This window comes from Cenococcum geophilum (assembly GCF_001692895.1).
Source record: "Cenococcum geophilum 1.58 unplaced genomic scaffold K441scaffold_8, whole genome shotgun sequence".
Lineage (NCBI taxonomy): Eukaryota > Fungi > Ascomycota > Dothideomycetes > Gloniales > Gloniaceae > Cenococcum > Cenococcum geophilum.
Window position 1 is genome coordinate 1439429 of NW_027137566.1, and position 11126 is coordinate 1450554.

Sequence of the window (11126 nt, forward strand, 5' to 3'; positions counted from 1 at the left end):
CCTAGGGGCCTAGTCGAGTTTGCGAGTTGATCGTCTACAATCTTGGTTGGTGACTCCAATAGTGGGCCGTTGTTCGGCTATGATTGATTGCGAATCCAATGGTTGGTGCTAGTCTGAGAATTTATCGGTATAAGGGAAATCCGGGAATGACCAGGGCTTACAAGTCAACTGTAGAAGACCAGCACTTTCGTTAGATGCTTTTGGCTATGACGCAAGGTCTGCGATTGAAAGAACAAAGAGGCTAATCAGTATGAGTAATAATGTTGGTTTAAGAGGAAATAAGTCATTGAGTAAGAGCGGTTGACATGGTCCCCTTTTGCATGCACAATTCACAAGTGCGCTTCATGTGAGGTGTACTTTAAGGAGAGGTGCGTAGATTTTGGAAACCTTTCACTATCCATGTTAAAGGGTAACACGATGAATATTAGACAGAAACAAAAGAAACATTGTATCATTATTCCCATACAATCTATAGAGACTCCCGCTCGCAGTTCCATCAATTCGTACCCACCAGTCAATGTCATCCAAGGCGGCAATCGAAGAAATCCACCAGAAATTTCCACCTTGCCTATCATTTGTGCACCAGACCAAGACCTGAAAGCCGTAACCAACGTGAGAGGTTGCAAACAGAGCAAACCAATTCATCAGACTCCATTGGAATCGTCAGTCATTGTTGTCAATTTATATGGCGTGAGGCTTGCCGGCCTGGTCGGCCTGGGCGCGTAGGTTCGCTGATGTCGAGCCAGTATTGGAGAAATAGCGGGAGAAAACCGGCTGGAGGAAGGAGCGGAAGATGATTTGGGCACCACTATGTGGGAGTTTTTAATATCGGTATACATGAGGTACAAAATAAAGAACTGGGAACTGAGTTTACCTGGTTTGAGGAAGCGCCATCCAGAGCACAAGCACAAACTTGAACGTGTAGTAGAATGCTATTGTGGGATTTTAGTAGCATGCTCAAGTCCTCTATACTTGCGGGAATTCTTACGGAACCAATAGACGGCATTGACAGCACTCTCGAAAACACTTTAAGTATGGTCAGCAAGTATATTTTTTCTCTGTTGTACAGAAATCACTTACGTTAAGAATGCATAAACTACCCAGTACTGGATTTCAAGTCAGCTAAGTCAATCACGTGCGTGTGGAGCTTCCAATGAGGGGTTTTCTAGAAATTCGAATAAAGACATACCGTCAACCACTGCAATTGAGTTAGCACAAAAAAAATAAGGAAACAGCGACAATTGCCGTGGGGACCACGGAATTTTGCTCACCTGAGTATCATCAACTTTGGAGGCACTAAAAAGCGCCGCCAATGAGTAGTAGCCGGGGATGATAAAGCCGGCAATATTGACGAGAAATTCGCCAGCAATGTTGAAGAAGATTAGGAAGAAGTAAAGTGCGCCAAGACCGAGAATCATGTAGACCTTCGGGATGGACGTCTGCTTCTCAAAATTGTTGAGGGCAGGATACTTCGACAGCTATAACGGCACAATAGTCAGCACCTCCTGACCAGGCCCTACAAGCATGGCGTTTGAAGGACTAGCAATTTGTCCGGAACGCAAGTCCGGCGAAGGCAGACACATGTGACGGGCTTACCTCCTTGTCGAGCTGCGACAGGTGATGCTGGGTGCGTTCTTGGATGGACATGATTGGAGGATAGCTATGGAGCTGCTCGAGGTTCAAAAGAAGAAATGCTGGAGGTTTGGAGAGTGTAATGCGTGGTGGCTGGCGTCTTTGTTGAAAGAAAGATGAACGGTGTTTGTGGGAGGAAATCGAGAATAAGCTTGTTCCACAAAATGACGAAGTAGGAGCGACGTAATTTAGGCGATTCTTGCTGAGCACGGTAGGCCCCCATGAATTCTGCCTGTATTTTTGCCCTATTTGACTGATTTTCCTTTCACCGTTTTGTGTTGTTAGGCACGTGACCACTGGCCCGGTTGTCTCGCCAAAGAAACTCAACATAAACACCACCCGCCGTTTCCAAACAAAGACCGCCTGGCCACAATCCGAGGCCCAAACGCCGTCCGCGACGACTTCTTACTTCTATTAGCACTTTAACTCAGTTATATTTTATGACCATTGTTCTTTTATGTTTGAAATCCCGGATTAGCCCACCTTCCGTCATAACAAATCGTCGCCATTATCAGCTGGAACCCGCGGCTTGAAGGACTCCTACACGGCCAGCACGTCCAGCGCTCGAAGGCCCTTTCATACTTACAGATCGAGTGTCCTCACATCCGTCAGTCTCTTGCCTAGTTTACAGCATTCGTGCCTGCGCATTGGGATTGTTTACCTCGACCCAAACATTACACGCTGACGGCAAACTTGCGATTCCAGGTTAGCATAGGCTTGGTAAAGAGCGATAAAGATGCCCAACCCAGGCCGACGGTCACGATCCACTACATCTGGGTCAATTAAGAGTACACAACGACCCCTTTCTCGTGCCTCGACGACGAGCTTGCAGTCCTTTGATCAACATGACCCAACACATAATCTAGCATCCCACTATCAACCAGCAAACAGCCAGCCTCAAAATGTATACACCCATCAGCAAATCCACCCAACATACCCTCCGCTCGAACCCGCTCTGCTGCAAGCAGCGCATCATCTTAGCCAGCGAGATAGCATGCCGCTTGACCCGTCTCTTAATCTGTCCGCGCTTTCCGCGACGGATAGTATGACATCCCAAGGCATACAGAATGACCCGAATCCTTCTGCTCATTCGTTCGATCATGTCCAGTCTACCCAGCCCATATACCAGGCTTTGGAAGCAGCACTAAGTCAATCACAACCTCCCGCTCCTACTGGAACTGAAGTGGAAGAAAAGAAGAAGAAGGGGTCAGCGTCTAGTGCAACAAATGATAAAGAGCTTCGAGAAATGCTCGTACGCAATGAAGGCCGTGCGTTGAAAGAAGTGGCCGCAGAGGTAATTGCAACAGAAAGAACTTCAAAAGCAGAGAAGTCAAAACAACTCTTTGCAATGTTATGGTAAGGGTTTTCTAAATGGTCAATGGAGTTTCCCAAGGCTCACAATTCGAATAGGTTAAAGGCAGTATGTAGGACAGCCAAAACTTCAGTTCCTCGCAATCGCGTCTATTCTCACTATGCGACACGATGCGGAACAGAACGAGTCGTGCCCTTAAACCCTGCATCTTTTGGCAAACTTGTGCGCGTCATATTCCCTGGGATACAGACGAGGCGGTTAGGTGTCAGGGGGGAATCAAAGTACCATTATGTGGATCTAGCCCTTGCGGATGACAACCAAGATAGTAGTGAGACAGACAGGCCTACTAATGGAAACCGAGCAACGAGCCAGCCAGCACTACAGAACTCCATTAGCGCCCGTCTTGATTTCAAGTAAGTTTTTAGCGATGCAACTGCCCTTACAATTATGATTTTAACATTATCATCAGTACGATGCCACGGCTACCTGCAGATACCGCAGTATTCCCTCCTCATGACCATGTCTTTGAGCCCCAGAACAACGAATTCCAGAGCGCTGCATCGTCGCGAGGTCATTTATTCTCCAACCCTTACGCACAAGGATTCCATCATGGAGGTGCCACATCTCAAATGTATGAGCAAGAATTGAAGTTTCCCCCCGTGGGACATGACTCGTTTGAGGAGAACGTAGAAATCGAATTGCCGGATATTCGCAATTATGTACCACCTAAAACCGATGTGGACGCTGCTAATGCGTTAACTGCATTGTACCGGACTCACTGCACATCATTGATCGACTCTATCCGATACTGCAAGGAAAAGCAATTCTACCGTCTTTTCACCTCTTTCCACGGCACATTGACAGTCCCTGTTCAGAAGCTCTTTGCGCACTCTGATATTGCACCATGGATCAAAGAATGCGACTGGCTGATGTATCAAAAGATGATACGCAACGTTTCTCAGCTTACATTGCAAGTAGCGCCTCCGACTGTTTTGCGCTTTCTTGACACGATATCGAAATCGCTGCACACACACATTAGCAAGGTCTTCCAAGGCCTTCCCCTTCATGTTCTTGAGGCCAAACTCGAACCTGCCACACTATTTGCGCATTTGCTTCATCGGATGCTACGAGTTAACTCAACAGCGCACGCCGCAGCAGTAATGCTTATGGTTGACCAGAACCGCGATCAAATGTGGAGCGACTGGGTCATGTTCGTCAATGCAAAGCGAATTATGGAAAGCGAACTACCTGATTGCGGGTACGAAGAGGTGTACAAGATATTGACTCAAGAAATTCGAGGGCTGCTTCTGCCCCTAAACACGCCGTGGCTTGATAACGGGTCATACTATCAAGAATCTGCATCAAATTCAGGCAATGGCAACGTTTCAAATGAGACCGTCATTGATAGGCTTGCTGCTTTTCTCGCTGGTCTTCCTGCTAGGTTTCCGCATGCAAAGACGCGCACTCTACTCCAGTGCATTAGCGCAATTGGATCCGCAGCCATCCGCGAGATAACTGTAGAGAATGGTATGAGCTATGGTTCCTGGTGGATCACTAAAGTTTTTGTTGATGAAATGAGCCTTTGGTTGGCTTCACTAGGCGGCTTTCTCGACCATAAGCCGCCTAATTTCAACCATCCCCCCCTCTCCCCAGGAGTCGTCGATGGCCCTCTTGATAGTGCGATGATGAATGGCGGTAGTGGGAGCAATAACGATAGTCGATATAGTAGCATTGGTGCCGACTTCACCACTAACCAAAGCTTTATGACAACCGTTGATGATACTATGCAGGGTACCGGCCCTTCAGAAAACGAGAGTAAGTTCCAACATCTGTATTGCTGGTGAGGCTTTGAGGGGTTGACTAACTTGAAGATTGGTAGTGAACGATCGGAAATTTCACGAACATTTCGATCGGTCCACCTTCGAACTAGACCTGAGCCTGGATGCATCTCACCCAGAGCAGGACCACGATGATAGTGGCATTGGCATGTCACTAATGGATGACAGCTTAGAACTGAAATTTTCTATGCCAGTCTCCACGGGCAATCATTTTGTGAACGTTTCTACCAACGTCAGGTAGAGTCACGAGCTATAGCCACACTACGGAGGACACGAGTCCGGCATCGAGCCGGCTGAATGAGACCGTTTTCGCTTATTCGATATTACGCGCCTATGACCGTCTCCGACGATACGACCTCAAGGGGAAGGGTTTAGAAGGAGGTGTCTTACACACTGTTTCATATCTTCTAATTTTGCACACTGGCGTGTTGTGGAGGCTTTCTTCCATGTCATACGCCGTTCATCCTTATCTTGTTTTGATACCTGCCTGTAGTCAATGCCATCTAGTTCTTTTTTGGGTTTGGATAACGAAACCGAGCGGGTAGTGTTTCGGATTTGGGTAGGGTAAGCGCTTTCGCTTCTTATCTAAATAGTTTATGGGTTGTTGTAGGGGTCATGGATGGGCAAGAAGACAGATACCTGGTTTTTGTGGACTTGGTACCTAGATAGACGCTAGGTAAAGCAATATGTTTCACACCTATGACCATTTCGCCCTGAACCACTGGAAGGTAGCCCAAATCACAACACAATCCTGAATTCCCCCACGAGACGCTCTAAATTTTACGGAAGTTAGACCTCAGAATCCGAAGACGTAAATTATGGACTTTCAAAATAGAAGTCTTGGGGCTCTGGCGGACAAGAGAGACACAAGTCACAGCCATCTAAAGTGACGTAGGTTATTATCATACTTCTAAATCATTGTATTTAAAATCCGATTAATAAATAAAAAGACTCATCAAGATACAAAAACATGTTTGAAAATGTTACGCTGGTGACTTCGCGCTGAGTAATGCATAATGACGCATCTGCCTTGACAAATTGGCCTGGCGTTTCGCTTTGTCGTGGCGGAGCACCAATCCTTTGAACAGTCAGAGCTGTTCACCGGGTAAATAAGTACCATGCATTCACTTCAGCTCATCATGGCCTCAGAATCAACCTTATATTCCAGAAACCGACCGAAAGTGTCACCATGACGCGCCCAAACGCGCCGCTGAGCGGTCCGAGCCGTGGCGATCAGCAAAAACTGACCGAACCGACACCAACACCAACCAGCCATCGCGAGAAACGCAAGGCACGGAAACGGCGCAATTCTGTTGCCGAGCTCACCTCTCCTCTATCGAGAATTGCGTCACAGACAGATGAGCTCTCTCTGACCCGCCGCCGGCCCCGCAAATCCTCAACCAGCGCCACCGTCCCTGTACCCGTTTCCATCTCCAGGATAGAGACGCCTTCAATAACACGCCCTATGTCCCGTGCCAATCTTCCCCTTCTCGTTGCCTCAATTGGCAACCCTGCGCCTGCCTACACCAATACGCTGCATAGTGCTGGCCACACCATCCTCAATCGCATCCGCCTGATCCGGCCCTTCACGCCCTTCACTAAAGACAAGAATCTCAGCGGCGGGCTCGTCAGTGTTCCCATTACCACGTCCACATTCTCGTTTATCCCGTTTGTGAGAAGCGGCAAGAAGCAATGGGAATTGCAGCCCGATGAGGATCACTGGACGCTGTGGCAGAGTCCCAGCCTCATGAATGTGAGCGGGAAGTCGGTGGGAACTGCGTGGAGAGCGTGGGAGAAGAGTCAGGGGAAGGGTGGCGTCTTGGTTGTGATACATGATGAGTTGGAGAAGGAGTTGGGGAAAGTGAGTTTTAGGCGAGGTGGGAGTGCAAGGTGGGTTTTCCACGCTTCTCGGCGCGAAGGATTGAATAGTGCTAATGGAAAAAAAGGGGTCATAACGGTCTCAAGAGCGTTCAGGCCGCCCTACCGAATACGCCATGGGTGCGGATAGGCATTGGAATTGGGCGGCCAATTAGCAGAGAGCCAGATGCCGTCGCAAGATATGTATTGAAGAAGATGTCACCAAATGAGTTGGCGACTATTGAGGACAACGTTGGAGAAGTGATTGAGCTGCTAAGGGATATCGCGGAGGGTAAGAGGTGAAGGACTGGTGAAGGATTGGTTAAGAAAATGGTGATGCGAAGCCACAACTGTAGAAGCACGCCCGCCTAGGCTAGAATGTCTCCGAGCCGTGTCATGATGATGAGACAGGTCGTTGCAATGACCTCGTCAGAGGCGCCCGAGACCGCTCTCTAGGATCTAGGGATAGAGCATGAGCTGGCCGGGATAGCTGTTCTAGTCTGGAAGGTGATGGCACTAGAGAAGATATGAGTAAAATGTATTCTAGTTGTGCAGAGACACAAGGCGCTTCAAATAATTCTTGCTATAGTTGATCGAGAATCTGGTGACCCAGTCAATGAAGGCAACTTGGTGGACTGCTCACGGTGAGTGGCACTATTTGATGATTTGCTTTATTCATACACGGCGTAATGGAATCAATGGTTGGGATTACCACACCCTTTTTGTTCTAAGATGATTATGTTGGCCGCGCCACTTCCCGCGTCAGATATGCTGATCTCATTTGTATATTCCCAAGCACTTCAGTGCGTTTTATCATTCGGAAAGTGGACGAACACTGTTTCAGTTACCGCAGCGTATATGCACGTGTTGATGCACGGTGAGGCGATGCAAACGCTCAATCATGGAGAATTTACCTGTCAGCCCATATATTTGCATTAAGAACATTTTCACTATTGATTTTGACATTTCATTTATGAAACATCTGTATCATATAGGAGCTAGGCAGAGTAATTGAATCGAGCCCAGCTTTGGGAAAAGCGTTTGAATATCTCACAGCTAAGAGCTGAATCTGATTGGATTTTCCCCTTAACGCCATTATACTGAACATGTCCTAGGTTTAGGAAGACGATCCTGAAAAGATAGGGTTGCACATGCAGAAACGCTCATATCAAGGTTAGACGGATTGATTTGAATTTGGGATATATTGAATTTCCTTTAATGTCAATGTACCACGACTCCCAAGCTTTAAGAATTATAATCCCAAGACCCACCCCTAGCTAACTAAACGCCTAAAAATGCCCATAAGAAAGGTAGAAGGTATCCATGCGACGGTAGCGTCCTACCATCAAGTGATCCGTGCACTGGTAAAATAACAATTGGGCGTACCAACTTAATCCGATTGGTTCTATTGGGCTGGATCTTATCGACAACTGAGGGCGAATTGTATCATTGCAAGGGATAGGATGTGCTTAGCGGTGCTCCTTTATAGCAATAGGTGACTCCGCTTCTTCATCTTCAGAAATAAGACCTTCGAGCTCAAATTCCTCAGCATCACGGACTCTTCGGTCAGAGCCTCGAGCATGNCCATTTGCTGTGCCATTGACTTGTGGCGCCTCTGGATCCGATTTTGAGTCCTCGCTCCATGCGTGGACAGCGTAGAGGTGGAGAAGCATATTGACAACTAAGGAGCGGGGTCAGTTAATGAGTAATTTCAAGGTAGAGCAGTTATAAGGAACACGGGTAACTTACAAAGAAATAGAAGAAATGCAATGCTATAAAGGATAAGAACGTAGGCAACATGCGTGACATGAGCATCTGAGAGAAGCTGCATTTGCTCCTCTGTGGCACCCATGAAGAGGAAGCCAGAGGCATAGAGAAGCTAATACCAACATTAATATCATCCTACAGAGATTAGGGAGTTATGTCTAAGTTGACTTACAAATGGAGGGAGATATTGGAAACTATTCGGGTCAGAGCCATCATGCGTAGTAGCATTGGCATCTCTTAGAACAAAGGATACTTCAATTATCCGAGTGAGACCTGCGCCCATGAGTGTGTAACCAAACACTGAATGAACCATGTTTGACAGCGGGAGTGTCTGCGGGTGAGCAGACATGGCGTATCCAGTGAGAAGGATGACAATGCCGGGGATAAGATTCCTTTTCGGTCTCCCGTCTCTCTTCCTGCTCAGCCATATTCCGACCAATCCAGCACACCACCAAATTATGCCCATCGATGTATGTTGAAGGTCGTTGTGAACCCATGCTGCCCCCCATCGGTGCTCCGTGAATGTGTTGACGCAGCCCCATGCCGCAATAACGAGCGAGTCGAAGAATTCCTGACTCCGTCCAGTACGCCTGAGCCAAAGCTGCCCAACGAGCAAGAGGATGGTCAGAAGGATACCATAAGCGATGAAGGCGCCACCCATGATAAAATGAGCCAGACATTGTCCAACATGATCGCCTCGACAGAATCCTAGTGCCGTGATTCCTCCAAATACCATCTGAACCCAAGTGGCAATCGGCATCAACTTTCCAACGACGCCGTGGGCCTTGACAACAATCTTCCGTATCCGGCCGTGGATCCCCTTCTCAAGGTGGAGTTTTAGATATACACCCATGACGACCTGAATTACCAACATAAGCATTAAGCTTGGGGCAAACGCAGAATGGATATTCGATGAGAATTGGCGACCCTTATGTTTGTGTCCAAGGAAGTAGCCAACGATAGCTAGAACAGAGCCAGTGGTTTGCATAGGAACATGCCATCGCGACCGTATGATCTGGAAAATGAGGGTTAGATAGGAGGCCATGAGGCATATAGTAGGAAATGTACACCAAGAACCATTCCCGTAGGAAATAACACGCCCCAAGCCAGCGTCTGTATGAGGATATGAACCCATAGTATTGTATCCTGAGCAATATATTAGCATCGCTTCTATACTCATCCCTTTTCTCTGCCCCGACATACAATAGGATCTGCCGAAACGGCTTGTCCCTCCTCGATCTTATCCATATGGTGTTCATGCGCAGTTGTCCTTACAGCAAAGCAGGAAACAACTATGGCGAGAGTCCCCCAGGCTTTAAATATCGCCTCCGCTCCATTCCGCGGGTCGAACATGGTATTGAAACTAAGACGACAAAAGCGATAGCTCCGGAGTAGGAGGTTTCAGAGGAGTAAATACATCCAGATAACGTGTTCACTGGAGGGAGATCGGCGCGAAAGGAGTCGTTCGATGTTTCGGCAGCGCTGGCTTTGTTCCTGCGTTGAGGGCTTCACCCTAAACAACGTAAGCTTGCTTACGTACATAGTGCCCCTCGGTGCCGAGCGACGCTACGACATCGCGGACTACCCAGTTGGGTTTTTTTGGTTCAGAAGGATCACCACAGCTCAACATGGAGAATGTAACTTCAGAGGAAGCTTTGAGAATAATACCAGACTCTGAGGAGGAAGTCTTGCCATCATCTCCAGAATCAGCCGTGAGCCGTCCCACTAGGCAAAATCCGGCCAAAGTTGATGACCCTTGTCACCAAGATCTCGAAGATGTAGCAACGGCAGCTTTCAAGACCACAGAAGAGGTCATGCTCAACACAAAAGATTGCCACAAATCCATTGACTCACCTAAGGAACTAGCAACTAACACTCAGTTCAATGGTACGCCAACGAAGCCAGAGCAAATATCAGCAACAGAATGCAAAAGTAAGACCAGTTCTCCACAAGGAGGACATAAACTCCAGGTATATCTTGCAGAATTTCCATCACCTGGCTTTACTAATTCCCACTCATAAGTCACCAAAATCATTAAAGTCCCCATCAACAACTATCGCAGACCTGACAGCTCAGCGTGCTACCCTTCTCGGCTCCTTCGCTTCTATTCCCAGCATATCATCCCTCCTCCAAGCCCAGAACCAACCGACGGCTTCCATACTCACCGACACGGACTCCGGAGCCAGCGCCTCGGTTATCTCTAGCAGTCCTCCTGATACTGCCGTTCTCGGCGCCGCCAAGAACATCATAGCGCAGCACATCAAGCTTCTTCACACCTACAACGAGATTAAAGATATCGGACAAGGGCTGATGGGGTTAATTGCCGACGCACGTGGCGTGCGGATCGTCGAGGTGCAAGAAGAATTTGGGATCGGTGTGAAGGACTGAGAAAAGCGCCACTGCTTTCCGTAGCCTGATTGGCCTGACATAAGCTCACTGATTGGCCACCTTTGAAAGCATTTAGCACGACTCGGTCAAGGTGCCTGCGCTACGGACTTTTTTTTCTCGACGGATATCGCCAGTTGCTTATACGGTGGAGAATCTCGCGTGGTGGCGCCAGCCTTTCGGCGCTGGGAACCGCTCTTTTGTGACCGTATTATGCAGGATTTTGCCTCCTTGTCCAGGATTTAATCTCCGATTGGGACAGTTTACCGTGTGTGTGGAAATGACAACGGCGCGGCCGTCTCTGACATCAATATTCCACGCTAATGGTATCCTAT

The 11126-nt window shown here is 47.9% G+C and overlaps 5 protein-coding genes across 5 annotated transcripts; 3 read left to right on the top strand and 2 right to left on the bottom strand.

Moving 5' to 3' along the window:
* Window positions 1–239: 239 nt before the first annotated feature.
* Window positions 240–1865, bottom strand: K441DRAFT_604771 (uncharacterized protein). Its single transcript, XM_067645351.1, has 7 exons — window positions 1597–1865; window positions 1272–1478; window positions 1190–1198; window positions 1081–1106; window positions 989–1026; window positions 875–932; window positions 240–808 (listed from the first exon to the last, which is right to left on the bottom strand). Exons 1-7 carry the CDS (start codon window positions 1645–1647, stop codon window positions 682–684), a joined length of 516 nt encoding a protein of 171 aa, XP_067507513.1. The 5' UTR covers window positions 1648–1865; the 3' UTR covers window positions 240–681.
* A 133-nt stretch (window positions 1866–1998) lies between these two features.
* Window positions 1999–5481, top strand: K441DRAFT_629892 (uncharacterized protein). Its single transcript, XM_067646250.1, has 4 exons — window positions 1999–2988; window positions 3043–3357; window positions 3414–4759; window positions 4824–5481. The coding sequence occupies exons 1-4, from the start codon at window positions 2369–2371 to the stop codon at window positions 5021–5023; spliced, it is 2481 nt and encodes an 826-aa protein (XP_067507514.1). The 5' UTR covers window positions 1999–2368; the 3' UTR covers window positions 5024–5481.
* A 375-nt stretch (window positions 5482–5856) lies between these two features.
* K441DRAFT_693857 (peptidyl-tRNA hydrolase) lies at window positions 5857–7782 on the top strand (the record flags this gene model as incomplete). Its single annotated transcript, XM_067652678.1, has 4 exons — window positions 5857–6672; window positions 6729–6931; window positions 7187–7283; window positions 7755–7782. Exons 1-4 carry the CDS (start codon window positions 5972–5974, stop codon window positions 7780–7782), a joined length of 1029 nt encoding a protein of 342 aa, XP_067507515.1. The 5' UTR covers window positions 5857–5971.
* On the bottom strand, window positions 7722–9904 carry K441DRAFT_341627 (uncharacterized protein). Its single transcript, XM_067641270.1, has 5 exons — window positions 9610–9904; window positions 9475–9552; window positions 8579–9421; window positions 8389–8518; window positions 7722–8320 (listed from the first exon to the last, which is right to left on the bottom strand). The coding sequence occupies exons 1-5, from the start codon at window positions 9757–9759 to the stop codon at window positions 8109–8111; spliced, it is 1413 nt and encodes a 470-aa protein (XP_067507516.1). The 5' UTR covers window positions 9760–9904; the 3' UTR covers window positions 7722–8108.
* Window positions 9905–10034: 130 nt separating this feature from the next.
* Window positions 10035–10794, top strand: K441DRAFT_674677 (uncharacterized protein; the record flags this gene model as incomplete). Its single annotated transcript, XM_067650779.1, has 2 exons — window positions 10035–10376; window positions 10429–10794. The coding sequence occupies 2 exons, from the start codon at window positions 10035–10037 to the stop codon at window positions 10792–10794; spliced, it is 708 nt and encodes a 235-aa protein (XP_067507517.1).
* Between the last annotated feature and the right edge of the window lie 332 nt (window positions 10795–11126).